This window comes from Halichoerus grypus, chromosome 5 (genome assembly GCF_964656455.1).
Source record: "Halichoerus grypus chromosome 5, mHalGry1.hap1.1, whole genome shotgun sequence".
In the NCBI taxonomy this organism is placed as follows: domain Eukaryota; kingdom Metazoa; phylum Chordata; class Mammalia; order Carnivora; family Phocidae; genus Halichoerus; species Halichoerus grypus.
The window spans coordinates 34,490,149-34,511,842 of NC_135716.1; the positions used below are offsets into that span (position 1 = coordinate 34,490,149).

The 21,694-nt window shown below is 37.0% G+C and overlaps 1 protein-coding gene across 6 annotated transcripts in view; it reads left to right on the plus strand.

Annotated features, from left to right (window-relative positions):
* The window catches only part of UBR5 (ubiquitin protein ligase E3 component n-recognin 5), a 136,874-nt gene that overhangs the window by 42,087 nt on the left and 73,093 nt on the right, over positions 1 to 21,694 (plus strand). For 4 of the 6 annotated variants that reach the window (XR_013447754.1, XR_013447755.1, XM_078072160.1 and 1 more), the window contains exons 2-9: positions 287 to 331; positions 708 to 789; positions 1,244 to 1,320; positions 2,284 to 2,403; positions 13,970 to 14,159; positions 14,356 to 14,515; positions 15,493 to 15,642; positions 17,472 to 17,683. Coding sequence is in view for 4 of the 6 variants with exons in the window: in XM_078072160.1 (XP_077928286.1) it covers positions 287 to 331; positions 708 to 789; positions 1,244 to 1,320; positions 2,284 to 2,403; positions 13,970 to 14,159; positions 14,356 to 14,515; positions 15,493 to 15,642; positions 17,472 to 17,683 (1,036 nt within the window). In the remaining 2 variants the exon portion in view is untranslated. The remainder of the gene's footprint in view (positions 1 to 286; positions 332 to 707; positions 790 to 1,243; positions 1,321 to 2,283; positions 2,404 to 13,969; positions 14,160 to 14,355; positions 14,516 to 15,492; positions 15,643 to 17,471; positions 17,684 to 21,694) is intronic. The other 2 variants (XM_078072162.1, XM_078072163.1) reach the window with 1 other exon arrangement.

Below are 21,694 nucleotides of genomic sequence, written 5' to 3' on the forward strand. Positions count from 1 at the left end.
CTTTGTGTATTACAAATACTAGAAGCCTCAGTTTCCTTATCTGTAAAATGGGATTGATATTATTATCAAAGTCGCTAATGGGGTGGTGAGGGAAGGGAATTGTAGAGTTGACCAGGGATCTTTTTTGGGACAAAAAATCAAAGATAATATAAAAAACATTCTTGCCTTAGCAGATTTTTTGTATACTACTGTTAGAAATCACCAAATAATGATACAAGTACCTATCAGAACTATTCAAAAAGATTTTGTACATGTGGTTTATTCATATTTCATTTTGTTTTTAAAGGTTACGGGAAGTTTCAGAAAAACTGAACAAATACAATTTAAACAGGTAAGAGTTTTAAGATATTTTAAATTTTCTGAAAAGAGCATTTTTTTCTTTATTAGGAAAAATAAGTCCTATTTAGGCAGAAGCAACCAGAAATATTTTAATCTGTCAACTATTTATGACTTGGATTCATTTGAATAATAGGTTCTGTTCATACCGATTTTTGAAAAATCTGGCATACCAAGGACATGTAATAACTGTAAAGGATATCATAATTATTATTTTTCAATTACTGCTTATTATGTAAATATTAATTTTTAAAAACAGGTTTTTCCAGCTATTTTTTCCTTTGGTTAATCAGATAAAAAACAAACATACCAACCCTAGAATGTATTTGCCATTTAAAAAATAATTTTATTTGACTTTTTTTATTCCTTAGCCACCCCCCTTTGAATGTATTGGAACAGGCTACTATCAAACAGTGTGTGGTAGGACCAAATCATGCTGCCTTTCTTCTTGAGGTAAATTGTTCACTGTAAGATATAGAAATGAAAAGGAACTTAAATTAAAATAGAATCGTGCATTATCATGTATCTTCCTTTTTAACCAGGCAAAATAGAAGTTTTTTGCAAGAGATCACCTAGTTCCATTTCCTTATTTTGTCCATTCTCTGGCTCAGAGAAAGCTTAAGTGATTTAGTACAGCTTGAAACCATAGTAATGGAGAAGTTCCTGATACCCAGTCATTTCCTTACTCTGAATTCTGTTAGAGATACTTTAAATTATTTTTACTGCTATCCTGATAATGTAATGTAAAACATACTTCCCCACGTCAGGCGTGAGTGCCTTCTGAAAAGGAACTTATTTGTTGTCTTCTGAATTGACAGTGATGGGGACATAATCTGTTTATTGAATAAATTCATATTTTAATACACATTTTTACTTTGGCGATTTCTTCTATTTTCTTGGCTTTTAGGATGGTAGAGTTTGCAGGATTGGTTTCTCAGTACAGCCAGACAGATTGGAATTGGGCAAACCTGATAACAACGATGGGTAAGACATTAATGCCGTTTCTATTTAATAAGTATTTAGCTCTTCAAAGGTATTGTATTAAACCTGTGTTTTGATTTTGATAGCCTTCAAGTTTAAAAAAAGCATTGTAGAAAATGAGGCACTTAAAATAGTGAAATGGTTATCTTGTAGTTTGATTTTAATTTTTCTGCAAGCAGTGATTTATGGCTAAAATATTAATATTGAAAATAGCAGAGAAGTTGGTCACTTCACAGAAATTGGTTATCAGAGGAATGATTTATGTATGTGGTAGGTCCCAAGTCAGATCTGTTCTTTGATTGAAATGACTTTTTAGATCTTTTTTTTCCCCCCAAGATTTTATTTTTAAGTAATCTCTATACCCAGTGTGGGGCTTGAACTCCCAACCCTGAGATCAAGAGTCACATGCTCTACCAACTGAGCCAGCCAGGCCCCCTTCCCTGCCCTTTTTCAAGTAATATCTATACCCGATGTGGATCTCAAACTCATGATCCCCTAGTTTGAGTCTCATGGTGTACCGACTGAGCCAGCCAGGCCCCTCATGTTTTTTCCTTTTTAATATTTCCAAATCAAGTAACTCAGTTTGAAATTGACAAGGGTCTTTAAAATTGTGGTCTTTATAAATGATGACATATAAAAAGCACTGCTAGATAATGTATGATGAATTTCAGTTGCCTGCCTCTAAGGAAAGCATGATTACTTTAAAAAGTCTAAAGAATAATTCATTTGCAGTTAAACCATGCAGACACTTTGAACCAGGAGGGAGTGCTGGATTGCTGGGAGGCCGTAGGTTGTGCGGCTTGCTCGGTGACGGGAAGGACACATTCCAGGAGGGGCAGTCGGAGAAGAGCGAGGCTGGTGTGTCACCACGGTCACCCCCAGAGTAGTGAGGCCAGGAGTCCCAGGCTTGTGCCTAGCGAGTTTGGGACTGTTCTGTGACTGTTGCACCTCCTGTTTTTTTCCCAGGTCAAAGTTGAACAGCAGCTCGGGGGCAGGGAGGACATCAAGGCCCGGGAGGACAAGTGACTCCCCATGGTTTCTCTCAGGTTCTGAGACTCTGGGCAGGCTGGCAGGCAACACCCTGGGGTAAGTTGTGGCCAGGTGATGGCCTCCGCTGGTCCGGGCCCGCGCTCTGTGCGGGCTCTCACTCTGAGAAATCGCCTTCTGTGTTACCCAGCGGAGCAGGGAGGAAACTCCTGAACTCTGGGCAGGCGCTCTGGTTGCTCATGGCGAGGCACCGTGATAAAAATAACCCATGCAGGCTAATTACAATTAACCCAGGCTCTTGACCTTTTAAAAGTATCTAATGTTGAGATGTGTTTAATATATCACTTACCAGGTCGCTTACGTTACTTCAGTTTTTCAGTGGTGTTGACTTTGGTCTTATTTATGCTAATTCTTGGGTAAGAAAATCCAACATTTATTTCTTTCTAGGTGGTTCCAAATTTGGTAGTTCTTTCTGAATTAATTTAGTGAGGTTTGAAAATCATGTAACTAAACTTGACAGCCTTTAATTAAGTTATTTTTATTTTATTTTATTTTTTAGTATTTTATTTATTTATATATTTGAAAGAGAGACAGCAAGAACGATAGAGGGAACATAAGCAGGGGGAATGGGAGAGGGAGAAGCAGGCTTCCCGCCGAACAGGGAGCCCCATGTGGGGCTCGATCCCAGGACCCCGGGATCACGACCTGAGCCGAAGGCAGACGCTTAACGACTGAGCCACCCAGGCGCCCTAAGTTATTTTTAAAGATTTATTTATTTCTAGAGAGAGTGCAAGTGGTGGGTGGGGTGGGGCGGGAGGGGCAGAGAAAGGGGGAGACAAGCAGACTCCCTTCACTGAGCAGGGAGCCCCATGTGGGGCCTGATCCTAGGACTCTGAGATCATGACCTGAGCCAAAACCACGAGTCCGAAGCTCAACCGACTCAACCACCCAGGCGCCCCAAGTTATTTTTATTTTTTTATCAAGATACAGTTGACATATAACATTATATTAGTTTCAGATGTACAGCATGATTTGCTATTTATGTGTTGTGAAATGATCATGGTAAGTCTAGTTAACATCCATCACCATACATAGTTTTTCTTTTTTTTTTTTTTAAAGATTTTATTTATTTATTTGACAGGGAGCACATGTAGGCAGACTGGTAGGCAGAGGCAGAGGCAGAGGGAGAGGGAGAAGCAGGCTGCCCGCTGAGCAGAGAGCCTGAGGTAGGGCTTGATCCCAGGACCCTGGGATCAGGACCTGAGCCAAAGGCAGACACTTAACTGATTGAGCCACCCAGGTGCCCCTTCATTACCATACATAGTTACAATATATATATTTTTTCTTGTGATGAGGACTTTGAAGATCTACTTTTTTAGCATCTTTCAAATATGCAGTGTTGTACATTACATTGTCATGACTTATTTTATACCTGGAAGTTTGTACCTTCTTTTTACTTTTAAATTATTTATAACATGTGTACCTCTTAAACTAGATAATCAACTTTCATTTTATCTAAAGTTGATAAGCTGTCAAATTAATGAAATCATACACAAATTCTAAGCCAGATGATTTTACTCATTTTATACCTTGATCTTGAATACCTAGATTTTCTGAAATTACCTGATGAATGGTTAGATAATGCCAAATCAGTCAAGTCAGCAAATGTGTTCAAAGGCTGATCAGAGAAATATAACTAGAAGCAATTTAAATTGTTTCAAAATACAGTAAGAGGAGGAGGAAGGTTTTAAACATTTTAAAAATATTTTGACACTCTGAATTTCTAGGTAAAATTATATTTGAAAATTGAGAGCCCCAAATGCTTATTGTTTCTTTGCCTTTTTGTTTTTATGCTGAACTAAGTTTATTTTGAGGTCAGAGGAAGGTCATTTAGTGGAGTACATTCTTCAGCTCATTCTGTGCTAGAACTATTAATGGGAAACATAGCTCTGTTCTTCATGAAAATATTAAGTATCTCCTTTTACTGGTCCTGTGCACACAACTAACATAACAGTATATGATAAAGAATTCCGAAAATGATGTAATAACAAATGAAATTGTCATTTCATTTAATAAACCTGGAAAAAGTTTGATTATATTTACTTAAGAAAGAATAACTATTATGTGTTACACCGTGTCAAACTATACCTTCTTTAAAAATTTGTTTAATTGCAGGGTCAGCAAACCACAACCTGTGGGCTAAATCCATTCTCTCTTGTTTTTATTGAAACACAGGCATGCTTGCTACTTAGTTACTGTCTGTGGCTGCTTTGTGCTAAAATGGGAGAGATGAGTAGTCTTGACAAAGACTTTAGCTCACAAAGCCTAAATAAACTATTTACTTGTCTGCTCTTTACAGAAAAGTTTGCTGATCCCTGTTTTAGTTTATCCATTTATGTGGTGGCATTTGTTAACTAATTTGTACTCTGTATTTTTAAATTAAAATTTTTATTTTGAAATAATCTGACTTCCTTTTGTTGTTCTTCAAGTACATCACTGAAGTAATTTGCCTTTTAAAAAGTTGTAAAAACTTTCACCTGGTTTCCCCAAATGTTAACATTTTACATAACCATAGTACATTGATCAAAACCAGGAAATTAACAGTGAACAGTGCTTAATCTACAGAGTTTACTCAAATTCCACTAATTGTCCCACTAACACCCTTTTCTCTGGTCCAGGAGTCAATCCAGGATCCCAAATTGCATTTAGTTGTCATGCTTCTGTGGGTTCCTCTAGCCTGGGGCAGTTTCTCAATCTCCTTACTTTCTGGACCCTGATGAGTTTGAAAAATGTCTGATTATTTTGTAGAATGTTTGAATTTGTCTATTTCCTCATGATTAAACCCAGGTGATGCTTTTTTTTTTTTTAAGTCATCTTTTTTAGAGTGGTTTTCAGGTTCACAGCAAAAATGGGAGAAAGATAGAGATTTCCTGTATACTCCCTGTCTCTACACATGTATAGTCTCATACTATCAACATCTCCTACCTGAGCAGTCCATTTGTTAAAATTGATGAAACTACATTGACACATCATTATCACCCAGAGTCCATGGTTCCCATTATGTTTTACCCTAGCTGTTGTACATTCTGTATATAAATGTATAATGACATGTATCCTCCATTATAGTATCAGAGTAGTTGAATTTCCTTAAAAATCATCTGCACTCTGCCTATTTATCCCTCTCTCCCCTCTGATCCCTGGCAATGACTGATGTTGTTACTGTCTCCATAGTTTTGTCTTTTCCAGAATTTTGTATAGTTGGAATCATATGTCTGGATGTACTACAGGTTATTTCTGCACTCACCCACTGGATGACATCTTGGCTGCTTCCAAGTTTTGGCAATTATGATTAAAACTGTTCATAAACATTGTGTTCAGGTTTTTTTGTGGATGTAAGTTTTCAACTCCAATACCAAGGAGCACAATTGCTGGAACATGTTAGGAGTATGTTTAGTTTTCTAAGAACCTGGCTACTGTTTTCCAAAGTGGCTGTACCATTTTCTTTTCCCACCAGCAGTGAGTGAGAGTTCTTACTGTTCACAGGCTCACCAGCAAAATTGGTGTTGTCAGTGTTCTGGATTTTGGCTGTTCTAATAGGCGTGTAATGGTATCTCATTGTTTTAGGTTGCATTTCCGTAGTGATATACGATGTGGAACGTCTTTCTATATGCTACTTGCTATCTGTATATCTTCTCTGGTGAGGTGTCGGTAAAGGTCTTCGGCCCATTGTTTGAATGACTGTCTTTCCTTCCGTCCGTCCGTCCGTCCGTCCGTCCTTCCTTCCTTCCTTCCTACCTTCCTTCCTTCCTTCCTTCCCTCCTTCCCTCCCTCCCTCCCTCCCTCCCTCCCTCCCTCCGGGAGAGTGTGCGCAAGCACAAGCAGGGGGAGCTGCAGGCAGAGGGTGAGGGAGAAGCAGGCTTCCTGCTGAGCAGGGAGCCCGATGTGGGGCTCGAGCCCGGGACCCTGGGATCATGACCTGAGCCGAAGGCAGGCGCTTTTAACTGACTGAGCCACCCAGGCGCCACTCCATATAAACTTTAGAATCAGTTTATTGGTACCCACAAAATAATTTGCTAGACTTTTGATTAGGATTGCAGGTGGTGCATTTTTGTCGAGAACACTGCAGAGGTGGTGATGTTTTCTTCTCAGTGCATCATATCAGGAGGCACATGGTGTGGATACGTCTCATCTAGCGATGAGATTACCCCTGATTAGTTAGGTAAGGTGGTGTTTGCCAGGTTTGGCAACTATAAAGTTACTGTTTCCCCCTTTGTAATTAACATTATTCTGTGGGGAGATTCTTTGACCATGTAAATATTATATTTTTATGCTTGATTTTAGCATCCATTGATGATTTTTTGCCTTACGTATTTCTGTGGTGTTGGCCAAATAGTTATTTTTTTAAAATTTCTGTCATTCCTTTTACACTTTTACTAATTAGAATTCAAGCATAAGGAAGAATTTTTCCTCCTTGCACATTTATTTCTTGTTTATTCTGTTTCTCTTCAGTTATTTATATCATTATGGTCTCATGGATATTTTATTCTATAGTTTATAATTCGTCACAATTTATTATGTTGCTCAAATTGTCTTAGATTTAATGTTCTCTTTATAAATAAAACTTGGATATAACCAGTTATAATAGAATGACAAATAGAGCTGGAATTTTGTGATTTTGCTCATAAAATACGTAACAAATAACAATAATAAACCGTAGTACATTTGATCTTGACTAAAACCTCTGTAGATCTACTCCAAAGAAGATTAGGGCTAATCTTAAGGCTTTAAAATGCAGAGAGAAGCGATTTTTGAGTCCCCTTACACATCCTTGCCCACACTGCCTTTCTATCCCTCACTCTCTTATCCACACACACTCCCCAGAACTAACTCAGCGTTGAGCTTTCTTTGGCATTTGATTCATGAGTTGCAGTATTGAGAAATGTCACAAATGTCACAGTGTCCACTGACTTAAGTCATTGCCAGTCTTTTGTTTACCTTTATTTGGTCTTGCAGATGTCCACAAAGTGTAAGCACTTCAGAACTGATCGTTTGTCTTGGCCTCAATGAAAATTCTGTTTGTTGATGGTGAAATTGTGATCAAGTTATTTTGTAAATTAAGCAATTTTATAGAGTCAAAAATATTTTTCTCATGATACATTTTTCCCCCCATGAGTTGCATAGTGGGTGTTTATTCCCCTTTCTGTGTTGATTACAAGGAACTTTAAAGAAGTTTGCAATTTATAGCATGTAATAGAGAATCTAGAACAAGTAGATCTTGAGACCCCAGAGGGGATTCTTATCCGCAAATTTACCAAATGCAGTCAAATATGAAAAAGCCCATAACCATAGACTGTGGTCCCCTACCCCCTTTCTTCAGACTCCAGACTTGCTCCCTTTGGGTTGTGAATCAGGGAGCAGATGGTCTCTGTATTTGAGAGCTGCATTTGAAAGATTTTGGAATAATTGGTTTTTCTTTCCCATCACCATAGATAATTGAAAATTGATCATTTATTTTGATTTATTCTTAGGAATGCATAGCAGACAAAATTTATGGGACTTTTAATATTTTTCCCTTTGGCCTTTTCACTGTTCAGCAGGTGTTTGTGCTAAAGGTTTCTAGTTGCTCCTGTTTCCTCCCTTTCATAATTACTCATATTTATCCTGGGAGATACTTCAAAAATCTCCTAGGTATTTTTGTTAAACTCATTTCAGACCAGGTTAAGGGTAAAACCACCGAATTTACTTGGGGAAGAGAGTTAATTGTGCTCAATAGTAAGTTTAAAATGGAGATAATATCTAAAGTCTCTTTATTCTGTTTGTTGTCACTGGATATAATAGATGATAGGTGTAAGCTGCTTTTCATTAATTTGAGCTACCATATTTCCTTTGGAGTCTCATCTGAGCTAATAATTAGCACTGGATTTGGAATGTAAAAGCCAAGCAGGTCACTGTAATTGTAAACTGTTGAAGCTGGCTAGGTGGGTAAGGTGGTAGGTAGTAGGGCTGTGACAAACTAAGTAGATGCCCCTTTTTAAAGGAGGCAGCTGATGAGCTGATTATTACCATAGGAGAATACAGAGCTATTGTTGCCAAATGCAAACTTCCATGCCTCAACTTCACTTTTTTTATTTTTTTAAGTGAGCTCTATGCCCGATGTGGGGCTTAAACTCACGACCCTGAGATCAAGAGTCACATGCTCTACTGACTGAACCAGCCAGGTGCCCCTCACCCCACCCCCTTTTTTGTCCCCAAGAAGCTGTAATTCTGGATCTTTATGTGAATATCTTGACTTATATGTTGGAACTAGGAATTAATATATACACCGGGCCACATACCAATCATATATATATATATAGTGTGTGCATGTCTGTGTGTATATGCTCTTTTAAAGAAACTTTTTATTTTAGGGGCACCTGGGTGGCTCAGTTGGTTAAGCGACTGCCTTCGGCTGAGGTCATGATCCCAGGGTCCTGGGATCGAGCCCCACATTGGGGGGCTCCCTGCTCAGTGGGAAGCCTGCTTCTCCCTCTCGCACTCCCCCTGCTTGTGTTCCCTCTCTCGCTGTCTCTCTCTCTCTCTGTGTCAATTAAATAAATAAATAAAATCTTAAAAAAAAAAAAAAAAGAAACTTTTTATTTTATTTATGTTTTTAATAAAGATTTTATTTATTTATTTGACAGAGAGAGACACAATGAGAGAGGGAACACAAGCAGGGGTACTGGGAGAGGGAGAAGCAGGCTTCCCGTGGAGCAGGGAGCCCGATGCAGGGCTCGATCCCAGGACCCTGGGATCATGACCTGAGATGAAGGCAGACGCTTAACGACTGAGCCACCCAGGCACCCAAGAAACTTTTTATCTTAAAACAGTTTCAGGGGCGCCTGGGTGGCTCAGTTGGTTAAGCGACTGCCTTCGGCTCAGGTCATGATACTGGAGTCCCTGGATCGAGTCCCACATCGGGCTCCCTGCTCGGCGGGGAGTCTGCTTCTCCCTCTGACCCTCCCCCCTCTCATGTGCTGTCTCTCTCATTCTCTCTCTCTCAAATAAATAAATAAAATCTTTAAAAAAAAAAAAAAACAGTTTCAGATTGACAGAAAAATTGCAAAGATAGTACTGAGAGTTCTCCTATATCCTGCACCTATTTTCTACTGTTATTAATATATAACATTGGTATGGTAAATTTTTTATAATTAATGTATGTTGATACATTATTATTCACTGAAGACTGAAGGTTATTCATATTTCCTTAGTTTTCTCCTATTGTCTTTTTTCTGTTCCAAGATCCCATCCAGGATATCACATTACATTTAGTCATCTCCTTAGGCTCCTCTTGATTGTGATAGTTTCTCAGATTTGCCTTATTTTTGATGATGATGTGTGTATTTTTTTTTTTTAAGCCAACCAACCGGGTTTATGGACAAGACTTGGTCCATGGGCTTTAAGTTTGGAAGCTGTGGACTAATTCCTATGGTGTGATTTCCTCAGTTGATTTTGAAGCATTCTGTTAACCTTGAGTGTACTGTGTAATGGGATTAAAATTGTAGGATTAATTTTGATGAACAAAGTACAGGTAGGAGAAACTGGTTTTCCTAGTACTTTTGAGTTTAATATTAAAAAAATTACATAGCTCACTAAAATTATGGATTAAAAAAATCACCCATTCCCATACTGTATTTTTTGACCACTACTAAATCTCTGTTCGTGTGTGCTTGGTTCAATATCTTATTCTCTCTAGATAGCAAGTTGACTAGAGGAAGGAATGTTGAGGAGCAATTGAAGTAGGGAGACTGGTAGGTTGTTTGGATTGTGATAGAAGAAACACACTGCACAGTGGGCCCAAGTGGGAAAACATGGTATGCTCCTTGGCAACAGGTTAATGGGCATACTAGAGATATTTTGACATATGTCTTTCAGCTAACCTCTGTTGAGGGTTTGTATAGCAGAGATTGCGAATTGGCAGCCATTGGTGTTTTGATGAAAGAATCCAGCAGTGAATTTGGGTATTTTAGGTAGGCTGATACTCTCCAGTCTTCCCTGTTACCTTAACTTCACTTACTTATGTAATCTATGCACCCCTCATGGAGATTTCAGTTTATTAATACCTGTAAGGTCTGCCCAGGAGTAGATGTGTATTTGGATAGTATATCTGATCAGGTTTCTAGCAGTATTGGCTTGGGGGAGAAATGGTATGCAATCCTTGGTAGAAATAAGCCACAAACTAGGACATTTTGGAGTGAAATTAATAATTAGGCTCAGATAGTAGGCTTAAACAGGCAATATCTCAAGCAAACCGGGACATATTGTCACCCTAGTTATATATTGTTAAGACTTTTTTTAGAATATGGTTCTCCCTGTTTTCAAGTTGAAATAATGTATTTAGCTTTGAATGTTTAAAAATTTCAAAAGTAGTTCTACCTGATGACTTTGTTTTTGTACCTTAATAGGAAACCATGAAGTAGAAATGCTGATTTAATATTTGATTTGAGTACTTGCTTATGTTTCATTGATCCGTTATTATTTTCTGTTGCATAATTGTTACAATGCATATAACTTGAAAATAAGTACTTTCTAGCATATTGCTTTCTTTGATAACACATGACTTAATTTTTAAAATCAGGGTATAAAACAAAATTTACTGTCTTAGCCATTTTTAAGTGTACAGTTCAGTAATATTAAATATATTCATGTTGTTGTGAAACAGATCTCCAGAACTTTTTCATTTTGCAAAATGAAACTTTACACCCATTTTATCCCATTTATACCCTCTCCTTAACCCCTGGCAACTGCCATTCTACTTTCTATGTCTATGAATTTGACTACTTTATTGATATCTCATATAACTGGAATCACATGGTTTTTCTCTTTTTGTGACTGGGTTCGTTCACTAGCATAATGTCTTCAAGGTTCATCCATGTTGTAACCTGTGACAGGATTTTCTTTCTTTTTAAGGCTGAATAATATTCCAGTGTATGTATATGCCACATTTTGTTTATCCATTCATCCTTTGGACATTTGGTTGCTTCCACCTCTTGGCTTCTGTGAATAATGTTGCTGTGAATGTGGGTATACAGATCTCTCTTGAGACGGTTTTCAGTTCTTTTGCACATATATCCAGAAGTGGGCTTGCCTGGGTCATATGATAGTTCTATTTTTAATTTTTGATGCACCTCCATACTGTTCCATAGCATTGCACGATTTTACAGTCCCACCAACAGTGCATGAGTGTTCCAGTTTCTGCACATCTTTGCTGCTAACACTTGTAATTTTCTGTCTTTTTGTTTTTGTTTTTATTTCAATAATAGCCATTCTAATGGGTGTAAGGGGATATCTTACTTGGTTCTGATGATTAGTGATATGGAACATCTTTTCATATGTTTGTTGGCCATTTGTGTATCATCTTCGGAGGAATGTTTATTCACATCCTTTATCCAGTTTTTAATTGGGCTATTTTTTGTTGTTGAGTGTAGGAGCTCTTTATATATTCTGGATATTAAGTTATTATCAGATATGTGATTTGCAGATATTTTCTCCCATTTTAGGTTGCCTTTTCACTCTGTTGATTATGTCCTTTGAGGCACAAAGTTTTTAGGTTTGATATAGTTCATTTTGTCTGTTTTTGCTTTTAGTGCTGTGCTTTTGGTGTCGTATCTTAAGATCATTGCCAGGTCTTACATGAAGCTTTTCCGCTGTTTTCTTCTTAGGAATTTAAAATTTTTTGGTCTTTTGTTTAGGTCTTTAATCATTTTAAATTAATTGCTGCGTATGGTATAACGTAAGGGTCCAGTTTTATTCTTTTGCATAGAGATATCTAATTTTCCCAGCATCATTTGTTGAAGACACTGTCCTTTCCCCATTGAGTGGTTTTGGCACCCTTGTCAAAGATCGTTTGACCATACGTGCAAGATTTTATTTCTGGGCTCTCTATTCTGTTCCACTGGTTTATTTGTCCTTATGTCAGACCACAGTGTTTTAATTACAGTAGTTCTGTAATGATGTTTCAAGATCACAAAGTATTCTCTAGAATTTTATTTTTCTTCTTTTTCAAAATTGTGTTGGCTCTTGAGGGTCTCTCAAGACCCCACATGAATTTTAGGATGAACTTTTCTATTTTTGTAAAAAATGCCATTTGGGATTTTGATAGGGATTGTGATGAATCTGTTGCTTTGAGTAATACGGACATCTTGATAATATTAAGTCTTCCAGTTACGAACATGAGATTTGTTTCTTTTTATTTGTGCCTTCTTTAAATTTTCTTAGCTGTGTTTGGTAGCGTTCAGTATATAAATCTCACCTCCTTGGTTAGGTGTATCCTTAAGTATTGGTTTTTGTTTTTGTTTTTTTTTTGATATTGTAAATGGAATTGTTTTCTTATTTTCCTTTTTGTTAATGTAATACACTTTTAATGCTCCTTTGTTTTCCTTTCGGTCTGTAAATGGTTCACTACCACTACATTTATGAAATCTGGTGCACAGCTGAGATGAAGCGATGGTTCATACTGTAGCTTTGAGAATGCAAAATATTGTTTTTCTCTAAAATTATCTTGGGCGGTTCTTAGGTTGTAGATACAGATACACAGACACAGTTGATAGAGTATATCAACAAGGGTAGAAAGCCATCAAAAAGGGTGACACCAGGTTTTCTGGAGATTTTTTTCCCATTTTACTGCGGAAACTATTTTAGAAGTTTTGTTGTTTAGACAGATTGGGCTTTCCAATTAAGTGAGAAGATCAAGTAGTTGTATGTTAGTTTGAGAATTGTTATGATTAATATAGTCAAACATTTTTAAGGGAAAAAAAGGCTTGGAAAATCAAATTTAAACTAAATCTGTTCACAATGGGAGGTTGAAGGTTTCAGTTTTAGGTGAGTACAATGAAGAGTAGTTGAGAGTAAAGTAGCTTTCTCTAGATTGAATGATCTCTAAGTATTAGATTCATTTTAAAGAGGCATCAACTATACTAAAAAATTTTTAAAGAAAAGAGACTGGCACTGTCATGATTTCTAAGGCTAATATGATTTGGGGGAACATTTTCTTTAAGATCCAATTGAATGCAGAAAAGCTGTTGTTTATGGTTATCTAGCTTAGTTGATTTGAAAATCCTTAATGCTCATGTTGGGGGCAGAAAGTGAAGATGGAAATGTCATCTAAGTTTTCTCATACTTAAAAAATTAATGATTATTTTAAAATAGTAGCTTCTTTTTGGTCAAGGTAGTTAATAGAACTAAATATTAATGGACAAATATCTTTGCAAATGAATGTTTCATTTCATGCAAAGCAGTTTGAGTCCTAAACTCTGAATTACACTTTTTGTGTAACACATTGTTGGTAGTTATGTCTGATGAGTCTTTCATGTAGAGGCAAGGTGTATCCTATAACTCATTCTAGAATTGTGACTAGAAATACTTGGTATGTGGAGCTTTAAAACATGATTTTAAAAGATGCAAAAGTGTGATATATATCTTTCTAAAGAGTGAATTTATATGTAAGCATTTAAAAAATGGAAACAGTTTTATTTTAAGGCTCAGTTATATTACCTTGTTCTATTAAAATACTGTAAAATATATGTCAATTAGACAAATAGCTTTGTCTTCAGTTAAGGGAATGAATGTGAGACACAAGGTGATCTTCTATTGTTTAAAATGCTAATTCTGAAAATTGTGTACTCTTTAGAAGTCGATGGAGTTCTGGAGTCGGTGGAAGTGGAGGAGGCTCCTCTGGTAGGTCATCAGCCGGAGCTCGAGATTCCCGCCGACAGACCCGAGTTATTCGGACAGGCCGGGACCGAGGATCTGGGCTTTTGGGCAGTCAGCCACAGCCAGTTATCCCTGCGTCCGTCATCCCGGAGGAGCTGATCTCACAGGTAGAGATCTGGTAGAACACTTCACATAAGGCAGCAGAGCAAGAGGAGGTTTAACTGAATGTCCTGGGCTGTAGTCCTGACTCACAGCATGGATTGTGAAATACTGCTTTTCCGGAGTCGTCCTGGAAAGCTGATTTTGATAAAAGTGTAAGCAAAAGAGATTTAGCATAGCACTCTTCTTTATTTTGTATTTCAGGCCCAGGTCGTTTTACAAGGCAAATCCAGAAGTGTCATTATTCGGGAACTTCAACGAACAAATCTTGATGTAAACCTTGCTGTAAATAATTTACTTAGCCGGGATGATGAAGATGGAGATGATGGGGATGATACAGCCAGTGAATCTTATTTGCCTGGAGGTTGGTGGATCACCATCATGGTTTTCTCATCTCTGGAGGGAGAGACTTTTTTGACTGGGGAATGGAATTTTAAAGATTTTATTTATTTATTTGAGACAGAGAGAATGAGAGAGAGAGAGAGAGCACATGAGATGGGGGAGGGTCAGAGGGAGAAGCAGGCTCCCCGCCGAGCAGGGAGCCCGATGCGGGACTCGATCCAGGGACTCCAGGATCATGCCCTGAGCCGAAGGCAGTCGCTTAACCAACTGAGCCACCCAGGCGCCCTGGGGAATGGAATTTTAAAGTACAATGGATTTTCTGATGGTTCTTTCCAAAGTGGTAGATATTTCTCACTGGAGTGTTTAATTTGATTGTAAAATACTTTTTTTTTTTTTTCAAAGACTATTTATTTGACAGAGAGAGAGCGAGAAAGGGAACACAAGCAGAAGGAGTGGGAGAGGGAGAAGCAGGCTTCCTGCGGAGCAGGGAGCCTGATGCGGTGCTCGATCCCAGGTTCCTGGGATCATGACCTGAGTCAAAGGCAGATGCTTAACAACTGAGCCACCCAGGCACCCCTGTAAAATACTTTTAAGGGAAAATGGGAAATGTTTTTGCTCAGTAGACTTGTGTTTGGTTCCAGTAAAGACGTGGATGTATGTGTGTGTCTTTATCACTGGCTGACAGATGACTCTGGAATGTTGTTTTTTGATGCCCTTATTACTGAATATGTAAAAACCGTATTTAGATTTGAATGTATTATCTCTGTGATGTTACAAATATATTAAATAGAGATCTTTTTTTCTTGTGATTATTTAGTAGGTAGCCGAAGTGGCAGTCATGCCTTTCCTGCTCCTTAAAATCTTTGTTAATAATATTATTTCCTGGGTATATCAGTAGTTAGGGTCTCATTTTTATCGGATTTAATTTTCAGAGACCTTTCAGTGGTCTACGGGTATTTTCTGTGTCTGCTTTATTTATGTGTATGTTTCTGTTTATAGAGGATCTTATGTCTCTTCTTGATGCTGACATTCATTCTGCCCACCCAAGTGTCATTATTGATGCGGATGCCATGTTTTCTGAGGACATTAGCTATTTTGGTTACCCTTCTTTTCGTCGTTCATCACTTTCCAGGCTAGGCTCATCTCGAGGTAATTTTGCATTTATTTCTTTGTGATCATTGGCTGGCTGTATGGAGAGATAGTGGTACAATTCATTGTGTTTGAACTTTTAATATTACAGTAATTAATACAATAATAAATTATTACTTATTAGTGTTTTTGAATGCTTTGGTATTAAACTAGTTATTTTTGATCTTGAAGAGCCACAAATAGTACTTTACTTTAGAAATTATCTTATCAACATTGTGGAATACTTATCAAGGGTTACGACTTACCTACCTATATTTTTAATTAGGAATATGGATTCTGAACTAAAAGCAGAATTCTACTTTACAGTGACATGCAGCATTCAGAAAACAAGTCTCTTTAGTTTATTTGATTAAAGTGATTATTCTGTTCATTTTAAATCTTGGTTAGACGGAAGAGTGAAATGTGAAAAAACAGTAGAATGGGATTGGCCAATAAATATATAGAAATGATTATCTTATTAAAATGTTATTTTTAAAAGTTTGAAATCCTTCAGAGGTATAGTACATAGTAGAGGTTAGAAGATTTTGAAATCATACAAATGTAAGACTTTCTCTGTGTATGTTGGTATAGATTTAGCTTGCATTTTAACCTTATTAAGTCAGTATTTTTACTTTCCAGAATGTAAAACTGCTTGATTCAAATAACATACAAGAATCGGTTATATATTATTTACTGATCATTAGTAAACTGGAAAAGATGCCATGTTATATTAGAACCTTGCTGCAAATATCTAGTACTTAAAAGCAAAGTTTAAAAATAACAAATCTATAATGATCTTGTAATATACTGAACCTATTATGTAATAGCTTTAAACATTTTTAAATAAGTCCACACTGTATTGCCTTAAATATATCAAGTATTGCATTTTCAAATATTCAATATCGAGCACAAATAACTCCTTCTAAATTTCTCCCTTTTGCTTTTCCGTAGGTCATTCTGTGTAGGCATTACTTTTTATCTGAACCATATGAAATTGCTGGTACTTGACCATTTTTGACCTGCACGGATGGCAATTTCATATGGTTCAATTTAATATTGTTTCTAGTCCTTATCCAAGTCCTGGAAAGTATATTTTGATTACCTACGTAAAAAAAAATAATGTATGAGCAAACAGAAAAACAAAACCAAAAACAAACCCAAAACAACAAAACCAGTTTTAGAGAGTTTGTAGGCCAATTGCAGGGGAAGCATTTTTGTAAGGGAATCTTTCTGTAAAGATTATTAAAAGAAAAAAAGCTTGTCTGGTTTCTCAGAAATGTGTAAACGAGACTGGTATGAAGATCCAGAATGTAAAATTACTCTAAACAAGGCTTGAATTATAAAAATTTTTATAGTTAATGTTAATGGATTTGTATTTTAGCCTTTTCAAGTTTTTTCCCTGTATGTGTAGGGTTTTTTATTTTGTTTTTTTAATAACTGAAGACATTCTAACAAATACTCTTTTTTGGTTTACATATGTATCTAACATGTTGAAATTCTAATTTATGCACATTTTCTAATAAAGTTATGGTAAGCATTTTAAATGAAAGCCAAAAATTTTAAACTCCATTTTAAAAATCCAGTTTAAAATAAAGTAATTCTGCTCTAAAAACATGTAGTTGGAATTAAAAAAAGTCTGCCTCTACATAGTTCTCAAAAATACTAGTTTATAATTTTCATACCTTCACTTGAAAGAGTTAATGTTTTGAATGTTGCATGTCAGGCTTATTAGATATACATTTACATTAAATTTTTGTGAGTAGATAAACTGCTGTTAGTTGCATCCTGAAGGGTCTTTACTAGAGAGTGGCTTACTTTTATCCCACTGGTGTGACCCAATTGCATACCAGTTCTCCTTCTTCCCTTAGAGAGAGACTCTGAGCTGTTGCGTGAACGTGAATCCGTTTTACGTTTACGTGAACGAAGGTGGCTTGATGGAGCCTCATTTGATAATGAAAGGGGCTCCACCAGCAAGGAAGGAGAGCCAAACCTGGATAAGAAGAATACACCTGTTCAAAGTCCAGTGTCTTTAGGAGAAGATTTGCAGTGGTGGCCTGATAAGGTATTTGGAAAAATTTCCACCCTTTCGATTTAAATGGATTCCTGGCAAACCCCACCCCTCAAAAAGGTTTCTGTTTTACTTCAGATATTTGTATTATCATTAAACACACAACACACACAGACATGAAGTGATATTTTTGTTTTGTTCTAAAATATACATAGAATATCTTTATTTGGCACTAGATGAGTCATCTTAGTGAGATATGCTCATTGGTGCTATTTTTTGTTTTATTTTTGTTTTTCCTACTTAATGAAATAAATCAGAGAAATCGGAATGGTAGTTCCAGATAACACATCAGCATTCTGTTTCAGGACTTCTTTTCTGGTGATAATTTTGCCAATAACTGATGGCCCTTTGTAGAAATTTGTTTTGTAATGTCACATGGACCCCAGTTACTGTGGGGTAAGTTCATGGTCATTGATACAAGCATGCATGTCAGGGCAAGATTAGGGATCTGTGTTTCTTTGATTAGTTAGCTGTCCTGTTTTATGGCAATGAATTCCAGCAGATCCTTTGCTCTAAATGCTGTGGGAGACAAAGCAGTCTAAACAGGAATGGACTAGGGGAGTTCTGCTCTGCATCCTGAGGAGAAGTACAATGGCTGGCTTCTAGAAAGCATCCAGGATTTGTTAAGTTGATTTGAATCTTTAAAAATACATAACTGCCGCATATGAAGCAGAGTGTCTACATCCTATTGCTGCTGTCTAGGTCTCATTGTCATAAGTGCTTGGTAATGGCTCTTGTAGGAAGCCATGTTTTCTCTCTCTCTTTTGACGTGCCTTTTTCTTATTTCCAGAGCCAGTGGGTAGGAAATTTTCTTAAGGAGAAGTAAAGTAAAAGAACATAAGAACTTTGAGGTTAATCTCTAGCAGATAAGGAGATTCTGATAGGGATTTCTTTTCTTTCTTTGACGTTGAATTTGAATTTGGGATATTAAAGGAAAATATTGTTTAGCTTTCTGGATTTGTTTATTTTTCATAGTAATTGTGAATCTTGATGTACTTCATTTATTTTCCTCAGTATTCAGCTCATGTGGAAAGCTTGAATGCAAGAAGGAACATGAATTTTAATCAGCCTCTTTGTAAGCAAAAGGTTATTCTGTTTTCTTTGGCAGCTGACAAACTTTCCCTGAATTGGCATTCTCTTACTTATTTCCATAAAACTAGACATGTCCTAAGTTCTGCTTTTATTCCATATGGTAGAAGGTGATTTAAGCCTAGGCTTCCCCCTCTTTTTTCCCCCTTTTTCCGTACATTGTTCTGTGTTTCCTATTTCTCTTGCCTGGATCATATTAGGCTGTGTCTACTTCATGTTGGCAGGAAGTAATAGAGGATTCATGAATCTTGTTTTAATAGTGCCATCACATATATATTAGTCTGGGCTTCTTCTTTTCTTTTTTTTTTTTTAAGATTTTATTTATTTGACAGAGAGAGACACAGCAAGAGAGGGAACACAAGCAGGGGGAGTGGGAGAGGGAGAAGCAGGCTTCCCGCCAAGCAGGGAGCCCTGTGCAGGGCTCGATCCCAGGACCCTGGGACCATGATCTGAGCCGAAGGCAGATGCATAACGACTGAGCCACCCAGGCGCCCCTAGTCTGGGCTTCTTTATCATGTATTATTTTTGATGAATGAAAGTGTTTTATTTTTTTATTTACTTATTTTTTTTTTTTAAAGATTTTATTTATTTATTTGACAGAGAGAGACACAGTGAGAGCAGGATCACAAGCAGGGGGAGAGGGAGAGGGAGAAACAGGCTTCCCACGGAGCAGGGAGCCCGATGCGGGGCTCGATCCCAGGACCCTGGGATCATGACCTGAGCCGAAGGCAGACGCTTAACGACTGAGCCACCCAGGCGCCCCGAATGAAAGTGTTTTAAACAGTACAAATTTAGCAAGCTTCTTCCCTGGCCAGTGTATGCTCTGATAGATTGAGCCAGTCTTTATTGGTTTTTACTGATGGCCATGTTTTTAGTACATCTTGTTTTCAGAGACAGTCAATAAGTACCTCATGAAACACAGTGTGTTATTTCCTTGATGTTTAGATGCTGAATGAAGGAGGAACAGGAGTGTGTGAAACAGTATATCCTACCTATAGCTTTTTTTTCCTATTAAACACCTAATTTAAAATATTGTCACTGAAACAGAGGAGCATAGGGGAAGAGAGGGAAAGATCAAACAAGACGAAACCAGAGAGGGAGACAAACCATAAGAGGCTCTTAATTGTAGGAAACAAACTGAGGCTTGCTGTAGGGGTGGAGGGTGGGGAGGATGGGGTAACTGGGTGATGGACATGAAGGAGGGCACATGATGTTATGAGCACTGGGTATTATATAAGACCGATGAATCACTGAACTCTACCTCTGAAACTAAAAAATACATCACATGTTAATGAACTGAATTTAAATAAGAAAAAAATAAAATATTGTCACTGGAAAAGATCCACTTTTTATTAGCTTATGATTGAAATTTAGACATCAAAAATTTCAATTTAGGGAAAGAAAATAGCTTAAGCCTAATTAAACTCTTAAGCATTGTCACAGTTTTCAACAAATACCAGTAAGTGATGTGAGGGTGACTGCTACCCTCAGAGAATGCAGAGAGCTAACTATTAAAGGGAAAAAGACCTAGTCTGCAGATAACTTTCAGACACCATGCAGAACTATCATGAAGGCGCATAGGATCAATGCTACACACAGAAATAGGTAATATGTAGGACCATATTGGTCTCCCCAAATTGGGGGTAGTGGTCCCTGGGAAGTACTAGGGTTTTGGGGGAAAGCTTGATAGGTGATCGAGAGTCAGGTGGCGAGTGCAGGGAGATGGGAGCATTGTCAGCACACACTACTTAAAAGTAGTGTCTTTTTCTTTCTTTTTCGAGGGGAGTGAGGGTCAAAGAATGCCTCCCAGCGTTAATTTCAGACATGACCTAATCCAGTATTTTTAAATTGTAAGTTTGGGTAGTAACCATAGTATTTTCACTCTTCATTTTGTTAGGGGTCATGAGAAATTCCATTAGTAAATTATCTGGATTACTACTGACTTCCTACCACCTATCTAGAGAAACAGCAACTTCTTCAAAATTTCACCATTTTGTAGGCTAATAAATTAGTTCCTTTAAATAGTGGAATGAGTGTTCTATTTTCTTTAAGCCTTTTGCAGTATAATCTTGAACTGAAAATACTTTAGGTAACCTTAAATTTAAATATTTTCTTGAGTTATTCGTTGAGCTAAATGTCAAAGCTAGTATATATAAGAGCATACTTGGGAACTCTTAGGCACTGTTGGTGGGAATGTAAATTGGTGCAGCCACTATGGAAAATGGTATGGAGGTTCCTTAAAATATTAAAAATAGAACTACCATATTATCCAGCAATTCCACTTCTGGGTGTTTATACAAAGAAAATGAAAACATCCAAAAAGATACATGCACCCCCGTGTTCATTTCAGCATTATGTACAATAGCCAATATATGGAAATAACCTTAAATATCCATCAATGGGTCATGGATAAAGAAGATGTTAATACATACATATACTCAAACATACACTTGAATATTATTCCGCCATAAAAAAGAAGGAAGTCATGCCATTTTTGACAACATGGATGGTACCTCAAGGGCATAATGCTGGGTGAAATAAGTCAGAGAAAGACAAATACTGTATGGTCACTCTTATATCTGGAATCATCAGAATTGAAACAAAACAGAACAAAGCACCAAACTCATAGATACATAGAACAGATTGGTGGGTACTAGAGGCAGGGCATCAAAAGGTAAAAAGAAAAAAATTTTTTAAATTGTTAAAAAAAATAGGCATAAAAGTTTCTTCCCTTACTAATTTTTCAACATCTTAAAAAATATGAAAATTGGAAATTATCATAGGGATGTTGAAAGCTTCATGGAGACAGAAGTGAAGGTCATTCAGTCAGTGTTAATTTATTTTTAAAAGATTTATTTACTTATTTATTTATTTGTCAGAGAGAGAGAGAGAGAGAATTAGAGAAGGAACACAAGC